Here is a 22,767-nt window from a genome sequence, read left to right as displayed (position 1 = left end):
CTCCTTTGCTCTAAAGGATTCACCCACCCTGTGCAGTACAGTGCCATGCTCAGGCACACAGGCTACCTGGATGAGCCAGCCTGGCCTGGGGAGAGTGTCTTACTGTGTGTTGTTTGCCTCCTTTACCTGCAGAGCACATGGCCCAGACGCAGTATGACAGCTGGCCTCACTCCTACGTCTCGCAGGGCATGTACTGCTTAGGTTCCTCTGACGCCTGGGAGGCCAGTGACCAGTCACTCATCGCCTCCCCAGCAACTGGCTCCTACCTAGGCCAGAATTTTGATGAGTCTCAGACAAACCTTCAGGAAAGCATTTTGCTTCAGAGCAGCTTTCTCCAGCAGCAGCAGCTGCAGCAACAGCGGCAGGAGCAGAACTTCATCCAGAGCACGGGGCTGGTCCACGTGTGGCCCCTGCAGACTGCTCAGGGTGGGGGTGGAGCTGAGTCCAGCACATACATGGAGGACCACATTGAGGATGAAGGGAACCCAAGGCTGGAGAAGGCTCCTCTCCTAAACAAGAAGCCCTCTCCAGAGGAGGATGATGCGGTGTGCCGGGACCTGGAATCTTTGTCTCCTCGAGAGGAGATGGAACATGCTGCACTGAGCCGCAAAGTCTCAGATGTCACCTCCTCTGGGGTGCAGTCTTTTGATGAAGAAGAGGGGGAAACAAACAACTGATGCTTTCTGTGAAGTTCTCGTCATTGCTGAGCAAAGAGAGAGGGGTGGCAAGGAATGCAATTACAGGGATTCTTCTCTCCAGCTCCCCATATTTCCAAGCAGACACACCTTCCATTCCTGACATTTAATTATTTTTTTAAACTAGGAAAATCTCAAAGTGATTGACACATAAAAAACTTTTCTTCCCCTCCCCCATGGACACATATTTTGGATTTTCATTGCTCTGGGCAACATGTGATGTGCTTGGAGAGATCTGGATTGGTAAATAATTTCTAAATCTTTTTAATACAAAGTGTTGGCTGTGCATACAAACTCTTCTGGTACTGGGGATGTGGCTGATGAGACAGGCTTGGTGTAGGGAGCAGCTTTGTGGCTAGAATTCATCTTGGCAGAATGGACGTTGCTCTGTGGACGTGGCCCCCTTCTATTTCATAGAATATATGAATATAAACTGGCTTAAAATGAAGATGTGGTTTGCAGATCTAGATTGCACTAGCGCTAGGATTGTGGCTGATGTAGAGGATCAGGCCATGAAAGAGATGTGCTGTGTAACCAGATCCTCAGTAGCACCTTGATGCAAAGCTGTAGGTTTAATGGATACAGCTGCGCTCCCAGGGCCCGGGCTGTGCTGCCATTGTGGCTCTGTGGGCACGGCTCTGTGGCATGGAAGAATGGGTGCAGATACAAATCTAACCCTCCTCTCAGATATTTGTGCTTTGGTCTCTTTCACTTATTTGTTTTTCTCTTTGACATTTCTGCCTTCCCAGGAGCTGGCAAGAGTAGTGTGTCCTTTTGGCAGTGGACACTGGAAGCCAGTGGAAAGGACATTTTCAGCTATGGAGACAGTCATAAAATGCTGACTCTTGCAGGGGGCTTGAGGACATGCACATCTTGGTGCTGCTGCTGTGTCCTTCTGTCTTTTCCTTGCCAGCAGAATGGGGAGACCCAGAGAGTAGGCAGCAGGTCCAGGAACAGTGTGTACAGCCATGAGATCACAGATACCTAGTTTACATTAGAGTTTTCAGTTTTTGTGGTTTTTTTAAACCTTTTTATATGCTGAATAAGTGTTCATAACAAAGCAGTTAGTAATGGGAAAGGCCTGTACTCCAGTCATGACTTAACAGTAATACTGCACCTTTCCCATTTCTGCCACTCCTGCAGTGCCAAATATAACTGGATGAAAAGAGAGGAAATTTTCTCCTCCTGTTTGTCTTTTTCTTCTTCCTGCCTATGTTTTCTTCTTTCGTTTTCCTACCCCCAAGCAATGTAAATAATGCTCAGTACTTGGTCTGTTTGTTTTTCCCTCCCATCTCTTTTTTAGGTGCGGAGAAAGCTGATTTCAGGTGTTTCCCCTATTTGTATGGGTTCTATATTTTTTGTTTAAAAAAACATGATTTTCTGATTAGGGGGAATTTGATCTCTTGCAGTTCCTCGCCAATTTTTTACAGATCTCCTTTTGGGAGGGAGAAGTTTTGAAAGGAAATTGTTTCACTTTCAGCTCTCGCCAGGAAATAAACAGGGACAAAAGCAAAAATTGTATAAGGTTATTGATTTTGCTGGAGGACTGAACAGAACCAGCAGAGATTACCTAAGTGCTGAGTTTTAATTGCAAAACCTCTTGCAAGAAAGCATCAGCAGAGCATGGGTGTAGATCAGATGCTGGATCTGATGAGGTAGAGAAAGGAATTGCCTGGACACTGCCATGCTGTTTCAGGAGCAACTCTTTCTCACTTACTCTGACTCATATTTGCTCTGTTTAATTCATGATACATTTGTCTCTTCTTTGCCTCCTCTTCAGGCTTGGTGTGTTTTTTGGATGACAGGAGAGTGATACATGCTTCTTTCCTGCTTCAGGTTCAGTTCCTGCATATTTTCAGGGAAGAATGTCTAAGGCGAACAAAATGTGACTGAAGGAATATCATCAAGTCTCAGAGTTTAGACAGCTCCTAGCAAGCAAAGCAAATGATGTCCGAGAATTGTGAAAAGTAGGAATGGGACTCTGAGGAAGAACTTCACCCCAGTCAGCTTTTTCCCACTGACACAGGCAGCTGCAGAAAGAGGGACTCCTTTTTCAATACCAAGGTCTTTCCAGCCCAGTCCACTTCAAGCAGATCTGTCTTCCCTCTCCATTGCATCTCTAAATGAAAGACCTCTGGGATGTTTAAATTACACTGGTAATTTGGTGTAGGTAAGAGAGAAAAGTTTTTGTGACCCATCTTTTTTTATGTGTTTGCTTGGTCTTGCTTCCGTCTTTCTAAGGAGGTCGCTCTTCTCCTGAATGATGAGCTTTCAGTATCTCTTCAAAGGTGTTTACACATTCAGGTACTAACTCCCCTGAGCAGCAAGGCTTGATAAAAATGATCTCCTATAGTTCTTGCAGGGCCAGTGGTAGCTCATTGTCCAGAACTGACTTGGGTCCAGCTGTGAAGCAGGGCCTGGGAAATCACACTAGTCAGAAAAGGGAAATGGGGCAAGTAGCAAGAGTGCTTCAGCACATGAGTAAATGAGTAAGTTTAAAGCTATTTTTATTTCTTTTTCAAAAGGTCTTCAGGGAAACAAAAAGGTTAGGTGTGTACCTTTGTGGGAGATTCGGGTGGCTTGTTGTTTCTTTCTCCAAACCATTTTGTTCCCATGTGCCTCTCCAGGACCAATCTGGATGTTTACAGTAACTTTCAGTGTAGCTTCTAGTGATCCTTTTGTGTTGTTTACAGACTGGGACAAGTGGGTCAACTTGTCCAGGACTTCTTTTTCTTTAATATGGACGTGTGGTACATTTACTAAGATGTCTGATTGATATCTAAAAGATATACCTTATCTCCATGGAAAGCAGTGACAGGGAGTTATCTACATAAGCAAAAGTGTGAAAAAAATTGACCATATAGAAAATTCTGTAGAGTCCAGTAGGAAGAGAAAATCTGTAGATTCTTCTAGCCTCTGCGGAACTGGGATAAAGAATTATACCCTGCTGTATAGTTCCATAACCTGCTGTCTTAGAAACCTGTAGAGAGCCTCATTCTCTGTGAATACAGACTGGTTTGAACACCACTCTCTGTAAAAACCTTCCAGCTTACTAAATTCTGTAATTTTTTTTTCATAAATGGCTTAACATTCTGTGAATAATAAAATTTCAGCCTTTTCCTAAAAGAAAGAAAAAGTCTATTTTCCATACCTCTCCACAATCCAAAAGAGCTAGTTGCTAGGAGTCTGACTAGAGAGAGCAGGTCTTCCTGTCCACACTTGCCACCTGAAAGAGCAGCCTGAGCTGAACTGGAAAGGCAGTTTGAATCTCTTTGAAAGTGGAAAATTGTTTGTGTAATCTGGCCTTTTCTTACATAACAGGCCTGCTGCCTGTGTATATCCAATATCAGAGAGAGACCTGGAACCTACTGTATGTTTCCCAGAAAAGCTGTTATTATATAGATACACCTATTCAAGCATATGGAAGGCACAGGTGCTCTGTGAGCAAAATTTGGCCTGCAGTCCCTTTATCCTGGTGAGGAAGGATGAGTTGGAGAGAGTCCAGCCAAATAGTCAGAGCCCAAATTGTGTTTGTGAGGCTGTAAATAAGGAAAGGTGAGCTCAGTATCCCTGATCTGCAGTTACTAAGAAACTGAGCTCTGCTGTTTGTTTCCACAAATCCATTATGAAGCAAAGCTGCACTACAGAAAATTTTGGGTATTCTTGAAGTAGTTGAGGTGGAAGATTCCCATCTTTCTGCCAAGCATTTGTCTTCAGTAGGAACTTGTTGAAATTACTGTGCTAAACTTGAAATTACTGTGCTAAACATGAAAGGCTTAACCAGAAGTGACCCTAATTTAAAATCTTCTACTGCAAGAAAATTATCTCTTGTTCCTTCTCCCATGATTGCTCATACCTGATTAGTGATACTATTTCATAAGCTTTTATATAAATCTGAAGCTTTCTTTACAAGCCTTCTGGGTTCTCCTCAATTCCATTACCTCCCATTTACCTGGGACAGTAAAGTTAATCTGCTTCTTTCAGTTTCTGTGACTCAAAATCATCATCTTCTTTTGGAAAGCTGCTGACAAGTCATCCACTTGCTTTCCCCTCTTAAAAATTGGTAACATCACCTTTCAGGACAGGCTTGCTGCAGAGAACAGAGTTTAGCCATGCTTCTAAGCTGATCCAGTGGTGAGCTGCTTTGAAGGAAGAGGAATTCCCCTCTGACCATGCTCACCTCCCACAACCCTTGGGCAGGTGCTGATTCACAGCTGGCCCACACCAAGCCGGGGACTTTTACCCTGCTATAAAAGTGAAGACTGAAGAGCTGTGAGCAGAGAGAGAGAGAGTGCTGTTCTCAGCAGCTGGCCTTCCTTTATATCAGGTTAGAGAAACTGGGAAAGTGCACTTTGAAATGGCATTTTTGGGATGAGTCTAAGCTGCTCAAAGGAGCTGTCCTGCCTCCTCTCTTCCACCACCAGCAGCTCTGTACTTCTACTGCCTGAAAAGCACCAGCACAAACACTCATTTGGCTGCTCAGGAACTGGCCCCATTGGAAAGTAACCCAGTCCCCTACCTGAATAAAGGTTTCAGTGGGATGAACTCTTTATATTGCTTCTCTTGGTGAGGCAGGCATCACTGAGGGCCGTTGAAATGTGTAGATGGTCATGTGGAAGACTGGTTGCAGATGCAACTTAAATTGGCTTGAGTTGATTGTGATATATCTGCCTGAAAAGAATAAGACCCACTAGGGAACCAGGAAGGACATCATTCCCCATTTTCTTCTTTAGTGTTTTCCTTGGAATTTTTAGTATGCTCTTACTCGATTTGGTCTTTCTTATTTATGCCCTATTGTTTTCCTCACTGTTCCCTTCCACAGGCCCCTTCGAGGTAAACCCTGGAAAATGGGCAAGAGGACATGAGTAACTTGATGAATGCATGAAATTAATAAAATTTAACATGCACAAATTGTGTATGCACTCAGTGATTAAACTCCATGGCAGCTAAAGATACTGACAAGTCTTATCCTGTAATTGCAAGAGGGGAGACTTGTTTAAGAGTGAAGCATAGCTGTTGGAAGGGACATTTACCCCTATTTTCAGGCCAGTTCCAGTGTAATGTGAGATACGGAAGAGTACTTCACTCCTAGGCAGAGCCTGTGCATGCTGTACTGTGTACAGCAACAAAGAAAAATGTTAGTTGTAGCCCTGGAGAACTGGAGAAGGAAAGAACTGGAGAAGGAAAGTCATCTCTCTGACAGAGTAGGAGGTGTTGTGGTGAGGCAAGGCAGAGTGCAGCAGCACAGGCCTGTGCACCACTGTGTGTGGCAGAGAGGGAAAGACATGGGGAGAAAGGCTTGGAAAAAAGGTCCAGAAAAGCTTGAAGTCTTTTGTTTACACAGCACAGGTAAGAAGCTTCATGGCAGACTCCCAGCAGAGTGGACTGAGGTTCAGAATTGCTATGCAAGCTGTAGGTCCAGGATTGTTGCAGCTTATGGTACTCCTCAGTCCAAGCCACACTTTTTCTTTTCAAGACAGTGATAGGAAAGAGACCTCCCTGAGTTTGGGTACCTGCTGGCTTCTTCTTCATTGTCTTCAAAAAACAGTTCACAGTGTGCTTTGTTCTTCAGGGAAATCATATGAGAAATACACAAAATAAGAACTTACTCCTTGCCCAAATGAAGTTAGTGTGAGTTCTGATCTCACTGGAAAGCCAAAATACCTAAATTCAGCTTAGTTTGCCTTAACTGTTGTATTGATAATTGCCTAGAAGGAGAAGCAAACTCAGATAACCTGCCTCTAAATGCTATAAAAAGCAGAGCAACGTTGGCAAAGTCTAAGCTCTTCCTTCTGATTTCTCCCAGGTGGATTTTCCAGTATTCCTTGTTCAGACAACTCTGACATATCTTTTAAACTAACTGTTTGACTTTTTCTAAAAGAAAAGAAGAAAATAAAGTTAAGAAAAAAATTAATTCCAATACAGAGATAATCAGCAGCTTACAGCTAGAAAAATGTAAATAAGTAATACTTGCATCATTGATTTTCTTCCCCTGTAGCAATCTGACAGGGAAAGATTTCTATGCCATGGCTCAGGGAAAGGAAAAATAAACAGGGAAAATGTTAGTAAAATGGTGCCTATTAGAACTAAATGTATGTGTAGGACAGCCTACAGTCATTAAAGCACAGTCTCGAATATGATTGCAAGCTGTAAAGTCAATGTCAGGTGCCTCTTTTGTACCATAGGCTTTTCCCAGGCTAAGTAATAGTGAACCTGTGCAGAAGCAGAAGAGTTGCACTTCTATGCCAGATCAGAGTCTCTCTCTGTCTCAGAATATGTCATGGAGCCTGGGGGCATTGTGCTCCCTCAGCAGCACAACCAGCTCCATGGATTGATTGTGGTAAGGCGTGAGGGTTATGGTGTTAACAAATGGACATGGAAGATCTGCGCTTGCAACATCAGGGTCTATTTACATCCTTGCACTGACATTTTTCTCCAGCATAGGCAGACAGAAGTGTTATTTTTTCCTTGGAAATGAAGAGAAGCTCTATGATTGTCAGTGTTGGTCTGCACAAAAGAAAAGAAATATGTGCTGTATTTTTCCAGTGCAGATACATATTGTTGGAAGAAGAAAAATTTAGTTAGGCTGTGATTCTGAGAAAGCATGAAACTGTAAAGACTTGTTCAAGAATGTTTTCAGTGCAGATACCACAGAATCACAGAATGGTTGGAAGGGACCTTAAAGATCATCAAGACCAACCCCTCTGCCATGGGCAGGACCTACCTACTGATGGGTAGTAGCTGCTGTCTTCTGGGAAGAGAGGGGTTGCAGTGTTCTGTGGAAAGAATGCTCCTGCTAGGATCTTCCTTATCTCCTTCAGGTGGGGACATTTTAAATGCCCTCTGAAACCTAGTCTTGTTTTTGCTTTCCCATAAGGGATCAAATGTCCATGCTTGCAAGACAAAAGCATCTAAAAAGGCTTTTCTCCATTATGGAAACAATATTGTGCATCGAGATTTGCTTCTAATAAGATAAAGGCATGTAGTCCAGATTCATTGGCCTTCTGGATTCATTTCATTGGGCATGGAAATCCAGTCATGATTGGATTGGAGGCCACAAGGTTAAGAGCCCTCTTTCAGAGCTCTGCCATGTTCCCATGAGGCAAGTGTAGGTGGACTTCCTTTCTTTTCAGATACTGCATGCTTGAGCAACGTAGCAAGCCAAAAGCTCTTTTGCAGGTACATATTCTTGTTTGGCTTTAATTTGTCTTCTCTGATTTGTAGATGTTGTGCATGACTGGAGGTCTCTGGGAATCCCTACACTATAAAACTGGAACTCAAATAGTAATTTTACAGGGAACAAGATTCCTCTTGTTTCAGCTCTTTTCAGACGTGGGTGGGTACAGGCAGAGGATTTGGGAGGTATGAGGGTGGTGGATGGGAACCTCAGGGGTGACACGCGGAATGGATTCCTGAAACGTGTAAAAATAACTAAAGGCTTGGGTCTTCAAATATTGTATTCTCAGTATCTGAAACTACTTTAGCATAAGTGTATGTTACAGCAGAGGTGGCTGCAAAGCAGTTTTCAAGGGCTTCCCCCAAGCCTGTCTGTGTTTTCTGTAGCGGGGAGGCTGCATTGTGATTGTCTGTATCCTTTTCAGTTAGTGTTTACAGGGGTGCATTGATGTTTGGGGAGAAGGTGCTGAATGGAAGTAAAACAAAAAGGGAAAGGGACCCACTACTGAAAGCCTTCATCCTTGCATTGTCCCACACTAGTCCTTAATAACTAAAATGAGTCTGATTTGCCTTTGGTCTTCCAGCTCCAAAACATGTTTGCTTGAAAATTTTTGTTGGATATACTTCGCATGTTTTGATAATGTGACTTATGAGATGAACACTTCTACAAAGCTATATATAAATAGATCCATGTGCAACCACCTGCATAAGTGTGCACACATGACATAGACTTAGAGAACTATATGGCACTAAACACCTCCATGCCTGTACGTGGCAGCAACCACAGTAAAGGAGGGGAGGTAGCTCAAAATAGCATGTACAGTCCTTTATGGAGTTGTTATTAAACAGAATGTGGTCTTGCCCTCCTGGCTGGTGGAAGTGTTTTATTTCTGTGGGACTGGTTCCAGGGGACTTGCATCTCAGGAAGGAGGATTCTAGGAAGAGGGAGTGTTTTCAAGGACATAGCCTGATGGAGCACATTGAAAAGGATCCATGGTGGCTTGGAGAAGCACCCCAGAGTAGGAAGTATCTGATTTCTCATTAAGAAAGAACATCACATGTTTGACTATACAGGGCTAAAATCTGATGTGTGTCTGTGACTACCAGGACATGAATCCTAGGCCAGATTTGAGGATAGAAAGCATCACATCAACACGATCCTCTAATTTAGCACAGAGTGAGTTTTCCTGTTCTACTGAATAAACATTTTCCAGGTGATACATACAAGTTTTGTCCCAATACTGGTGAGATGCAGACACATCTGACTCAAGAATTAGACAGAAATTTCACAACTGCCCATTAGGACACAGAAAGGTGTCTGATGCTTAGGTTATAAAAGGCACTGAAACTGTGTAGCACGACTCTGGGTTCACATTTCAGTTTTAAATGCTTCTTCGCCCGCTGTCCTCATAGTAAATTGGGGAATTGGTTGACCCAGAGGGAAGGAAACATCTCTGCACTTCCAACATTGTTTTGTCATCTGCTTCTGATGCAGGACATTAGGCAGATCCAGTAGCTTTGCCATAGTTTGTTTGCCATATGAGACTTTTAAATTCTAGCCATAAAAGGTATTATTTCCTTGTCAAGATACTTGTCCTTTTCAGACTCTGTTTCTTCCAGGAACTAAGCAGTGTCTGTTGCCCTGCTCAAGGCATAACATATTTTACAACCAGGGCTATTGCACTGACTTTTGCTTTCTGTGTTCTATTTGAATTTAATTTGCTTCTTTCCAGTTTACTTGCTTTTGCTACCAAATAGAGTGTCACCCACCACTTGGTATGTATGTCTGCATAACTATGTTCATAGAATTAATTGTGACTTGCATAAGACACACTTAGTTAACTGCTTTAGGTTTTTGTTTGTAGTTTTTTGAGGGTTTTTTTTTAATTTTATTGTTGTAAATTTTATTTTTGTCAATTCTTGTAAGTTTCCCCTGTACTCTCTCCTGGTTTTGTGTGTGATTTTTGTTTGTTTTGGTTTTTTATTGTTGATGTTGTGGTTTTTGTTGTTTTTTTTCCCCCCAAATGGCTTCTAAACTACTTTCTTTTTGAAATGTAGTGTGTCAAATGAAATAATTTATTCCACATATGTTTAAGACTTGAGTCTCTGGGAAAACAAAATGTCTCTGGCCCTGGAAGTTATACCTCTGCATAGGAAAATTTTATTTTTTTTTAATTTCACATTATTCTGCAAAGATGCTATCCAGCTGCTGAGTGTTTCACCTAAAAGAACTTTTTTGTCATCATACTAGATTAGATTTACCCCTCAGTTCAGTTCCTCTTCTCTGGATTTAGCTGCTTAGCCCCAGCATGAACCTTATTCTATGCTATCTGCCTGAGGTTCTCATCTCCACTTTCTGCTTATTTCTTTGTTTAGACTAGATGGCAAACCTGCCATATGTTTCTCTCATGTTGCTGGTTTACAATACCTCATATGTTACTTCTAAGTGATTAATGAGAAGGGTAACTAAAAAGGGCATAAGAGCGTTCTTGCTGTACACCTCGCTGGATCTGCACTTTGCCAGCTGCAAGGGTACTTTCTGCATGGTTCCTCAGACAGATCTTGTCTTCTGTGCCAGAGAAATTGCCAGTTTGAGTTAAGCATAGGATTCCGTTACATGTTTGGTCACAATCCAGCCATTTCAGCTCCCATTTCTTTTCACAGCCTGTTTGCTTAAGTGCACTATGGAACTTTGAGGGGGAAGAAAAAGTAGATTTTTTTACATTTCAAATGTATTTCTCATTAATCTTCCATTACTGTCTTTTGCCTTTGTTTCTCTGTGGAAAAAAAAACTGAAAAGCTTCTGCCTTGAGTTTATGTGGCTTTAATTCTGAATATATCTCAGTATACCTTGTAGCTTTCCCTTCTGTTCTTCAAACTGAGTAGCCATTCATTAAAGGGTCAGACACTAGCAGTACTTAGGTTGTTGTTCCTCTAAAGTAGGCAATTCACATTTTCATTTCTCTGCATTCTGTTTCATTTATGAATTTGCTACTGGACTTTTCCTCAGCTGGATGTTGTCTTCCATATCAGGTGCAATTCTTCAGGTCGGCTAGATATGTTTCTGTAGCTGGTTTTACTACACATTAGATGTTTGCACTAGCAGCACACTAAAAAGGCTGGGATTTGAAAGTCCAATGCTTGAACTAGTAATAGGTTTGACTGAGGCTCTACCTCACTTAGCCATCAGCAGTGTCCACAGCAGTCTTGTTGGTCTTACAATGAAGCTGCACTGGGACTTGGTGACATCCAGCAAGCTGAGGGAAGAGGGATGTAGCTCAAGGCACAGGAAACTGAGTTGAAGAGTTTTCTGCTGCTGCACAACCGTGATTTGACAGAGGTGATGTTTGTGTGTGTGGCTGAACACACATGCACAGGGTTGTCTCTCCAGTGGCTGTGAGGACACACAAGAACAGCCTGTGGCTCACAGTCAGGACTAGTTTAAGCTTGTCTCCCACAAACACAGCATTAAACAGTTTTGCATCACATCTTAAGACCCTAACCCTAATGCTCAGGCACATATTGTATGTGTAAATTTTAATTATTGGTCTCTATTGTTGATTGTATTTTTATGAGAGCTGTGTCCAGATACCTGTTTATGTGGCCATGAGCAACTTAGTGCTTGCTGTGACTGTATTTTTAGTAGTGTGTTTTTAATTGTACCCTTCCTGGGTTTGAACTAATTTGGCAAAGAGGGATCTTCTCTTGCTCAGCTGGTTATTGCTTGTCTTGTACTCTTTAGCCAAAAAATACACACTTCTGTACAGTATCTGCATAACTGAGCAGAAGGGGGATGTTTTTATGGACTCGTTCTGTCTCTCTGTTTCTGCCTGTACTAATTGTTTTTGTCCATAGGCTTAGAAAACTAGAATTTCTTCAGTCTCAAATGGCAACCAAAATTGTTACTTTGTTGAGGCAAATATTTCTTGTTATTCAGTAGTTCATCCCCATGTGTTTGCTCCTTCATTCAGCTCATGGCCAAGTCTCTTAGCCATGTCATACCTACCTAAAGTTCCACATGTCGTCTTACTAACCGTAAGTCTTCCCTGTTTTTTTAATTCTTTATATTGATGCATTTAAAAACAAGAGTCTGCTTTCACCCTTAAGTGCCATGTGAAAGGAAGAGTTCAGTTTTTTGATAGATGTGAATTTCTATCTGGATGGGAAGCCCTCACATCTGGTACAGATTCTGGGGGTATTTTGGGTTGAGAAAAAAAAAATAAAATTCACTGTAGCGAATAAAATCTGTGCTATTTGGATAGGATGGGAGATGCAGGTTTTAGAGTGACAGATCAGTGTGACTTTGTTTGTTGGACAAAGGTTTCAAGTTTAAACTTTGAGGGGGTGTAGTGGGATAGCCTGAGAAGGTACAAACTTAAAGTTCCCTTGACAAAGGTAGGCTTAGTATTATTTTACTGCACATTTTGCTCCTATTAATGTACTTGGCATCAACTCAGTGAAGATTTTATTGATAAGATGGAAATGGAAACAACTTCAGCCTTTGCAAACCATCTTTTTGCAGAGTGTTTTTTCCCCCATCCTGGCTCTTTACACATTTTCATGTATGAATAAAGGTGAGCAAATGGTGCAGATAGATGCTGCTGTTCCATAGGTGGAGGCAATACCTGGAATGGGTCTTGAGTAGTGTCTGCAAAGAGCAGCAGTTACAGTCACCTTTCAGCTCCCCCCCCAGAGAACAATCCTGCTCCTCACAGTAACCCAGGGATTGCTAAAGGCAATAGGAATGGAGAGTACCTGTGTGTGCATGTGTGGGCACATGTGTGTTCTCTTGCAATCTCAAGTGATGAACCTCAAGAAGCTTCCCAGGTTAGCCAGTGTTTCACTCCCCAAGCCTTTCTCCATGTGCATCATTTTTTGTTCCAGCTTCATCTCCCCCAGCTCACAATCTGTCTGTCGTGACTCACACACTCGCTGGCTTTGATTTAGACTCCCATCTGCTTTCTCAGCCAGTCACATACCAGTTCTTCTGTAGCACAGTGTAGAAGAAGTGTGGGACTGAAGCAGAGCATATATCTGTGTTCAGGGGAGAGGAGGGGGAGGTGTGCTGGCTCCAGCCTCAAAGTTTCTCCTTGCCTCATCTGTGGAAGCCTGTGGTTAAGCTGTAAAATATAAGTCTGCACCATAAGATTGGGGATGACTTGGAGAAACTCATCCTTCTTGGGTGTGCTTGGACCCTCAGACCAGATTTGGTCTCAGTGTTGTCACTCACTGAATATTTTTACTTTTGTAAAAGGAATGTTCTTTCTCCTCTGCTTATATAAGGGACTTCACAATTCCCTGAGGAAAAAAAAAAGGAAAAAAAAAAAAAAAGGCAGTTGTTTTGCCTCTTCCCTGCAGGCAGCGGAAGGTGACTCAAAGGTAGAGGGGAGGCCATGCTGATGCCTGGCAGACACAAACATGCCCCTCTGGTGGAGCCAAGCAGCTGCTGTGTGCAAGGGACTTGCCCTCAGATCACCAGTCTCCTCACAAGGACAGGGTGGCTCCCAGAGGACAGACCACCATTAAGGCAGGGAAGGCTGTCCCCAGTTAGCTTATCAAGGGTGATCTTGTGCCTGAAACACAACAGACCTGAGGGGCTCTGAATTCCAGACAGCAGGAATAAATTTGTCTCTCTGCAAGAGACTCGCGGGGAAGATTTCCTTCTACTGTAAGTTCGTCACAGACTCTCCCACCCATAAGCATCATCAGAGAGCAATTGGTGCAAGGTCAATCCTTGGAATTAAAGCCAGGAGGGAATTTTCCTTTGGAGACTGGGTTAGAAGTAATGATATTTTTGACTTGCTTCTGAGACAGCTTATGGAAAATCACATGTTAAAGTAGAACTGATCACTCTAAGATAGATAATGGTTTACTAATATCAGGAAGGGGAATGAGATAACCCCCAAGAACGTATTTTCTGAGCCTGGATTTCTTCTCTGTTGTTGATAAGTCGAAACACATCTAATAGGCTGCTTGGGACTGCATCTAAATGGTATGAGACACCAAAAATATGGTAGAAAAAGATGTAGACTGTTAGAAGAAGCTGCAGAATACACAGAATTTGGTTTTGCCTGTTTACTGAGAAAACCTCACAAGAGCAGTGAATTAAACAAAGCAGCATCTTACCTTTGGATGTCAAGGTTTTGCATGCATGACACAAACTGACAAGACATCTTTTTGCAAGATGCAGATCTGCTCCAGATTCAGAACTGGAATAGAGAGGGATGCTGCAGACAAGGGTTGAGGTCTCTGTGTTAGTCACAACAGAGACAAGCTGGCAAAAGTGAGAGCTGGAATTCTCAGATCTGAGGTATGCAGAAGAATGTGGAAAAGAGGCAGGGTAGAATTACCAGGAAAAGAGAGCAGGAGTTTTCAGAAAGAAACTGTGTTTTCAAAGTGTAGAAAATGTGTCTTCCCTCTGCTGTATTTCTTGGCAGCCTGCTAATACTCCATAATTATTTTTTTTCTGGAGTTCTTATATTTTAAGACTATAACTGTGGAAAATTGTGAACAGTGATTCAGAGAGACAAAAAGTTATTTGAAATATAGGTACATAGATGCTGTTTTACTCCTCTTCCCCCAGCACTGAGGCTGCCCTCACTTAAGATTTTCCCATTCTGTTTTAAAATTTCAGAGATGATGGGAAAACAAAGAAGCTTTTTTCCCTTCCAGTGTTTTCTAAAGCCTTGGCTGAATTCAAGACATGAGACACCAAATACTTTCCTCCTATCTGTTCTTAGGGCATGGCTCAGCTATGGGACAGAGGAGAAGCTCCTAACTGCATCCCCATCCAGGAAAATCCCAGAGTAAAAATTGAGAAAGAATAAAAATGTTCTACATGGGAATGTTTGGGGGGGTGCAAGGTAAGAGCCAGTGAAAAGGAGCTGCAGCGACATGGACAGGGTGGCAGTCAGAAGCAGCAGTATGCTTCTAGGTTGGAGGTCTGGCTGTGGTACACTGCTGCCTGCAGGCCTGGTGTGGCTGGAAGGATGGCATCAGTGGCGAGTGAGAGCTGATCCTCCTCCACTTTCCACATGGCAGATTGAGCCAGGGCGTCCTGACTGTGTCAGCAGTATCCATGTCCTGTTACAGTGTGCTCTGCTTGCACTCAGGCTCCTTGCAGTTCACATCTGACACCTGCACATGCCCTAATAGTCCAGCAGCCCAACAGTTTGCACAGAGGGAAAGCATCAGAAGAAAGGATCAGTCTGATGTCCCTCTTGCCAGCTGAATCATTCCTCTGTGGGGATTGCAAAGAGCATCCAAAAGCTTCTCTTGGAGGAGCAAACACAAGAAGACTGGCTCACTGAAGAGTGTGATGGACTGCTACCCTCACACCAGCTATAAAGGAACATCCTCATCCTCATCTTCCTCTTCATCCAGGTCAGTGGTACGTAGGTTTATGTCCTTGAGGATGTCTGAGATGTTTTCAGCAACTCGCCCTGTCAGCTCCATCTCTTCCAGCTCAGTATCCGTGGCATAAGTGGAGCTGGGGACTTCCCCCTCTTCCTGTGAGTGTGAGGGCTGGGGGGAGTGTGAGCAGGGGGGCAGAGGGCTCTCAGTGCCCAGGTTTGCTGCTTGCTCTGCTGCCACCGTGCCATTGTCTTCCCGGCTCCATGCCTGAGCGCCCTGCCCTGCCTTGGTGCTGGTGGAAGTCCGGTTGATGTCACGGAAGCTGGCAAGGGGTGGTCGGAGACGAACCCCAGAGCGGGTGGAACCCTCTATTGCCTTCTGGAGCTAGAAAAAGAGAAACACTTCAGAAAAAAAAACATGAAAGGCACCCTGGCCCAGCCCTACCCAGCAGAAGTTCATCTACTCCCCAGGTTAAAGGGATCACAAACAGAGTCACAGCTCTACCTCTGGGGCCTGTGGAGATAATCTTTTACACTGGTGATGTAATGAAAAATTCCATGGTAAACAACAAATTCCACACCTCTTTCAGAAACAATAATATCCACTCAGTTAAGAGTGGCTATTAAGCCTGCACTCATGCAAAAGATGAACCTGTTAACATCGCTGTAAACAACACCTGCTGCCTCCTCTGTAGTGCAGTCATCCATTGCTTTTCGTGGCTTCCAAAGAGCCGACTCAGAATTCAACACTGAACTGAAAATGTAGCACTTGCAGTTATATATATTCCCAGCTGAAACCTGCAGCACCTGTGAGTTACTGTAGTGATCCACAGGACACTTGCAGTTATTGAAGAGGATGGCAGAGGATGTGTACTCACCTCTTCCAAAGCCAGCACTCCCCTCAGCTTCCCCATGCTGGTTACGTAGGCATGGCTGAGGCCCAGCAGTGAGAACAATGTGTGTGTCTAGGAGCAAAACCACAAAAGACCATCTCAGGGGCTTTGGAAATCAGCAACACAGAACTTGCTGCTAGAGCAGGGACTCGAGATTTAGAAATGGAAATCACAAAGACACAAAACTGTGCCGTTATCCCAGTGAGAAATCACGTCTTCCCTTCTTCCCTTTTTGTATCTGCCAAATACTACTCTTTGCTCCTTTTGCTGTGCAGCTGTAGCTGGGACTGTGCTGATGATGGAGAGCACATTCTCAAGGTCATTCTCATCCTGCAGCTGGTGGAGATTCACATACAACACCCTATGTTGTGCATTTGGAGACCTATGCAGATCCTGTTTCATTTTGGTGCTGGAAACTGAGCTACCATTTAATAATATGTAAAGTCAAAAACTGCTTAGGTTACTTATTTCCGTGCTTTCCTTATCAATAGAGGATTTCTTTTTTCCTGTCCCAAAATATTTTCTGTGAAAGCTTAAGCTTGTTGCTGCTTATCCAGTGCAGTGAGAACACAGAGAACAAGTTATTCCCTTTTTCTTAGACAGTCTCCTTGAAAGGACAGATATCACACCGCTATCAGTCTTCTTTTCTTCAGCCTAAATATACCCCATTATTTTCCTATTATTCACAGATCTGGGTTTCCAAAACTTTCCACATTCTCAGTACTCATCTCTGGTATGTTTCCAACCTCCTAGCTGGACTTTACCTGCGGCCTTACATGAAATCATTCTGTCACAGCTAGTGTTTGACTTTTTTTTTAGCATCGTGAGATACTGAATGTCATGTTCAAGTATAAATTAGGAAAAATCTGATTTCTCAAGAACAAGACATTTTACTCTAATGTAAAAGAAAACCAGACTGGTTAAATATAGTTTGGTCACGATAAACTCTGGTATTCTTTTCACTGTCAGTAGTCTCATAGCTCTAACTGTGCATACTTCATATAGTTTGATTATTCCTGAATTGTTGGTTTTGGTTGTTTTTTTTTTTTGCATCTAAGTTAAGTTGATTTGTCTATTATTTCAGAGTTTCTCACTTGCTGTTTTGTATGACAGGTACAAAACTTTCCCCATGATCAGCCTTCAAGTACATTTTTTTGTAAGCCTATATTCTCAAAGATAAATGCTAGTGGTTTTCAGATGACTTCACCTGCCCCTTTAGAAAACTCATCTGAACTATATACTAGCTTATTCTTGTCTTGCTCAAGGCTGGGATCTTAACAGTAATTAATTAATTTTAGGCCTATGCTAACCATTCACATTAAATATTGATAAAAGCATGCACTGTGCACTTTTGCTTCAGTAGACTGCTTTCCCTTTCCACTGAGTGAAAGCCCAATCCTATCTTCCTCCTCACACACAATGATTGCTTTACTCTCCTGTCATCCTATGCTGACTCTAGGCATTGCATGATACAGCTTCCTCTTTCCTTGTGCTTCAGTTCCATGAATACCCTGTGACACATGCAGACTCTACACTCTGACAGACACACCCTGACAAAACCAGGAGCGCTCATTCCAGTGCTGCACACTGACAAGGGCAGACTGTCAATCTCAGTGTAATGCCTCAGCAGCAAGGAGCACAATGCTGCTGTCAGTGTAGCAGATTTTTTTTTTTTTGTCCAAAAGCTTTTTAAATAAATGGACTCAGACTTCTTATCACAAAGGCTTTAATTTTGTAGGAGATTGGAGATATACACAGAAGATTACAGGAACAAGCTCACTGCTGTAGCTCGATGTGAAAGTGGCTGGTGATAGTAGTTGTAAGTGAAGACAAGGAGAAGAAATAAGTAATAGACTGGACTTGGAATGAGTGGAGAAAAATGGTGTATGCCTCAGGGAGATGTCTGTACTCACCTTGTGCAGGGAAGTTCTCTCCACCAGTTGGAAAGGGGAGGGATCTACGCGGCAGCTATCAAAGCACACGCTCTTGTTCAGTTCCTCCTGTTCCCAAGCATCTATCTGACACAGGAAAGAAGGGAGGTCACTTGTACAGCTACCTGCAGCATTGCTGTCTTGTGTACCCAAACTAGTCCCTGCCTCCTGTTAATGCTTCTTCCTTCCTATGTGCAACATTCATCTCGTGCATTATATCTCACCCCTCAGGTTTCCCATCCCTTTCTTGCCAGATGTCAAGTCCCTGTGGAAACAGGACAATTCAGAGATTTTTCTGAGAAGATGGGGTTTTTTCCTTCTTAAAGAGGGAGTGAACATCTTTAGCTTTCCTTTCTGAGTGCATCTTCCCCTTGTTGTTGCAAGATAATTGATCCATTGTGTAAGAAATGAAGGAACAACATGGGCCCACAGAAGGATTTAGATGAGGGGACACCTGTGGAGGTCTCTAGTCTAAAACCCTGATGTAGCAGGGCTGACTTCAAAGCTAGATCGGATTAGGCAGTCTTACCAGCACATCCAGCCAATATCTTTTCTTATGGGTGAGACTTGCCCATTGTGCCACTCCAAGAAGAAAATAACTTTGGCTATGGCTTTATCTGTCAATCACTGAGGTTTCTGGAGTATTGCAAGTGATAGGAAATGGGTATAAGAAGCACTCACATGACGTCACTCCATTTCTGCACCCCATCTTACCTCTTCTAGTGTCATTGTCTCAATGACTTCCACTGGCTCCTGTAGGAGAAAACACTGTTCAGGACAGCCAAAGAACCCACAGAGTTTCACAGAGTACAGAAAGGGAAAATTTGCACAGCTTCCTCACCCCATGTGGTCCCCTTTTTGTTCCAAATGGTGTATTAGATTTTCCAAGTGCTTAGATTTTCTTTATACTCATCCATTAGATGGTGTACTCTGCCCTTGCCGTGCTTCCTTTGCCAATGACAACTGACCATGGAGTTCTGCTGGAGCAATTCAGGTGCCTAAATATGGCCATCTAATACTGATTTAGATGCTTTCAGGATTTCCCACATGGGGTCCAACCACTTCCCTGGAGTGGATGGGTCTCCCATAAGCTCTGTCTGTTATCCTCAAACCCTGTGCAGATGTGTTAGATAACCAAGGGTGTTTAACATGGCAAGAGCCAAAAGCGCTTTTTTTTTTTTTTTTCATTTTTCTCCATCTGTCCAAAACTGTTTGCCAAATGGAATAGAACTGCATTTTATTGCATGTTGGCCAAAATATCATTAATTTTTTTTCACTGAGAAAAGATGCCCAAACTCAATCACGATGGTAGCCTGACACCTGAGCACAGGCGACTCTTTAGGAAGATGCACACTCCTTTGCAGTAATCACACCCTTTCTCCTTGGAGGGAGTTCCCCACTAATGCTGTCAGAGTTCAGGAGCATAACTGTGTCCATGCTTTAGCCAAATGCTGAATGTCTCTAGTAGTTTCTAGTTCCATTGCATTCCCTTCCTTCTTCAGGGTACTACCAGGCTGTCTGCAGCCCTAACCTGGATGGTGCTCTCTGTTTCATGTGGACGGCTGCAATGGCACAAGAGCTGCTGGATCAGTTTCCTCAGACTCCTGAAACTGCCTGAAGGATGAGAACAAACATGTGGATAAGAGAGAAGCACAAGTGAGAGACAAAAATACAAAGCCCCACACCTAACGCATCCTCTTAGCCAAGGCAGGCTGGGAAATACTGTGAGGGACACGATAGAGATGGGCCAGTCACAATCTGGCATTCAGTTTGTAAGATGGTATCTGGGACATTCCAGAATGAATATTCCCATGCAACAAAACGTATCAATAAACTGGATGTGATAGGTGCCGAGAGGTGAGGAGTCCATGCATTCTGCCAGCAGTGGAATGATGGGAATCAGAATTATACTCCCAGGCAAGCAGTTAGCAAAGAGAAGGATACAAGGCCTGGTGCTGTTGTGAACAAGGATGTGGAGGAAGTTTGGTCAGAAACAGTGATAGCTGTGAGCCAAACTAAAGAAAAGGAAGGTCTCATTAATTCATTCCTGTTGCACTTCCTCATGTCACTCCTGGGTCACCCTGTTCTAGCTTCACATAAAATGTTTCACACACTGTCCTTGTTTTCATATGTGGCTCTTTTTCTGCTTTGGTAGGATAGGTGGATGGCTGACCCACAACTCCACTGCTCTGGAAGCATAAAGTGGATTTTTCTATGCCTTAAGAGGTTTAGTCACACATGAGGGGTGTTAATGAAGCAGAATGTGCTATGTGCTCTATTACGTGTAACACTTGGGTGCCTAAAAGCATGAGCTAAAGCACTATCCTCTGTACTTATTCTCAAGACTGGGCTACATCTCTGTGCTTACTCACTCTCTGCATATTTCAGGGTGCATAAAGGATAAAAACAACCCATCATCCTGCATCACATATACATGAAAAATGAATCAGAAATGAGCTATGAGTACAGTCTTGAAAGCAAAGCTAATACAGGCTGGGGTGTGACACGAAAGAGCACAATACATCAATGTTTGTCCATCACATTGATGCAGCTGAATCAAAGAGATGTTTGTCCAAGGGAGGAGCCTTTCAGTATTGGAGATGGCTGAACAACAACCTAAGCTACTCAAAAAATTAGTGCAGGTGTTTAGCTCTCAGGCTGCTTTCCCCAGGAAGATTCACTCACGTGGTGAAGGAGCCAAGAGATGGGACCGTTCTATTCAGACTCTACAGAAAATGTCCAAGGAGTTCTTTTTGCAAAGAATGGAGTGGGGAGACAGAGAGAGTCCATCTTTAGTGCACCTACTTATTCTGTGCTGCCTGAGGGATCATAACAGAACGTATTTCCAGGTACACTAATGTTGGGGTGCACTAACAAAGTGTCATTCAGGAGCAGCAGAGAAAGCTCCTTCTCTCAGTCTCTGGGAAACCAGCCCCTCACACAGGCAGGTACACACAGTTGGCACGAAAGCTTCCCCAAGCTGGCTAGGATGTGGTTAAGCCATGACAGAAGTTACCATACCTGAATGTTGCTGGGGCTCCAAGGTTTCGGGCATTTGTTTAAGAGGACTTGTTGGGCCATTTGGCTCCTCTGGGTAACTGGGAGTGGGACTTGGAGGCCGAGGCAGCTGTTACGGAAAGGAGAGAAAATTAAGTCCACCTTGTGCCATTTATTTCTTAGCCTCCCCAAATGCCTAACTGCTTCTAAGCAGTCTCTATGTTGCAGTCTGCCCACTTCTCTCCCTCACCTCTCCCTTCTCCTCTGTATCCTCATCCTCATCGACATAAGCAAAAGATTCATGCTTCAGCTTGGGCAGGTTTGCCCAGGGTCCATCATAGGGTGCCTCATTCAGCTTCTGCTGCATTTCTCTGTTGAGGAGCCGTCGCCGCTCTGGGCTGATGTGTGTCTGGAGGAGAGCCTGCAGTTCCGACCGCTCCACGGACCCCAGGAGGATCATGGACTCTGCACAACACAGAGTGGGGAAGCCATTAAACCACCCCAAGGTTTTGAAGGTCCCCTTCCACACCTCACCCCTTCCTCCTTCCAGCCTCTTCCAGGTGCTCAGGTTCATACTATCTAGAGTTGTACAAGAGTCACTGACCTGCCCTGTGGTGGCTCCTAGGCTGTGGGGCTGTGGGAAGGGACCTCGCCATCCTGAGCTGTGCCACCCCATGCATGCTCTTGGCTCATGCAGGATCCCAGGAGGGCCCTGTTGTTACAGTTCAATTTACAGACTTCCCACACATCTCCCTTACATGCTGGATCTGCTTCACTGACCACACTCCAGCTTCCTTGCTGGCCAGCTGAAACAGCCGTCTGCCATACATCATCTGCAGTGGGAGATTTTTAGGATTTTTTTTTAATGTGGCAGGTCACACTGCCTGCTTCACATCATGTAATTTGAAAGCTAGTTTCTCCAAGCTGAGACAGTCTTCAGGAAGGACCAATTTCTCCACATTGCCTACCTGGCGAGTCCACCAAAGGCAAAGATTTCACTGTGGTGCTTTGGAGTACCTCTTGCAAGTCTCGGTATTTACAGTTAGAGGAAACAAATTTCACATCTTGGACCATAATGTCCTCAACAAAGATATTGTATTTGCTGTGAATTTGGGGATGATAAGAGGAAGAGTTAGCATATTAAAAATTCTCTAAAGAAATACCCAAATGACTACTTTTAAAAAAAGTGCTCAAAATATAGCTGCCAAATGATCTTCTGTGAGAGTAACCAGAGGACTTTCCAAGAGGATAAATACAGATTAACTGGATTTTCATTACAGTTGTATTTCACTCTGTTACCCCTCACCATAAAATACACACATGTATACATATATGTATAGATGGTTTTTATATACATACCCATGTGTATGACATATACTAGAGAGGGGAAGACATTTATAGGAATAACTGAGTTTTGCTTCAAGCAAAATACCCAAATAAAGTATTTAAAACATTTGCTGGGGAAAAAATATCCAAACCCCACTGAATTTAGATAAATGAGACTCATGATTTTCAAATTTTGAAGCTGAAGCAATTTGGGAACGTTAATACAAATTTAGTAACATTGCAGGTCATTCAGACTTGTCCTTTCGGTGAAAAAAAGAAGAGGACTTTTCTCCAGTTTTGTGTATGAAACTTAATTCTATTCCATCACTTGTTTTTTCTTACTGCAGGCCTATTGTGCCTTCTTAATTCCTCTGTAGTACTGGACCCTTTTCATAAC

At 43.2% G+C, this 22,767-nt stretch overlaps 2 protein-coding genes across 8 annotated transcripts in view; one reads left to right on the top strand and one right to left on the bottom strand.

The window, feature by feature from the left end:
- FAM131B (family with sequence similarity 131 member B) overlaps positions 1-8,734 on the top strand; it is a 32,349-nt gene extending 23,615 nt beyond the window's left edge. For 2 of the 5 annotated variants that reach the window (XM_039717739.1, XM_039717740.1), the window contains one exon: positions 133-677. In XM_039717739.1, the coding sequence (XP_039573673.1) occupies positions 133-677 (545 nt within the window). Of the gene's footprint in view, positions 1-132 lie in introns of all 5 variants that reach the window. The other 3 variants (XR_005628489.1, XR_005628488.1, XM_039717738.1) reach the window with 3 other exon arrangements.
- The window catches only part of CLCN1 (chloride voltage-gated channel 1), a 65,090-nt gene continuing 48,167 nt past the window's right edge, over positions 5,845-22,767 (bottom strand). For 2 of the 3 annotated variants that reach the window (XM_039717727.1, XM_039717726.1), the window contains exons 16-23: positions 22,013-22,146; positions 21,295-21,509; positions 21,069-21,174; positions 19,579-19,661; positions 18,762-18,800; positions 18,030-18,134; positions 16,102-16,188; positions 5,845-15,608 (exon numbers count right to left, since the gene is read on the bottom strand). In XM_039717727.1, the coding sequence (XP_039573661.1) occupies positions 15,213-15,608; positions 16,102-16,188; positions 18,030-18,134; positions 18,762-18,800; positions 19,579-19,661; positions 21,069-21,174; positions 21,295-21,509; positions 22,013-22,146 (1,165 nt within the window). In that variant the 3' untranslated portion in view covers positions 5,845-15,212. The other variant, XM_039717728.1, reaches the window with a different exon arrangement.

The sequence above is a fragment of the Passer montanus genome, unplaced genomic scaffold, assembly GCF_014805655.1.
Source record: "Passer montanus isolate IOZ18808 unplaced genomic scaffold, ASM1480565v1 scaffold39, whole genome shotgun sequence".
NCBI classification, from domain to species: Eukaryota; Metazoa; Chordata; class Aves; order Passeriformes; family Passeridae; genus Passer; species Passer montanus.
This window is presented reverse-complemented; position numbering and strand designations above follow the sequence as displayed.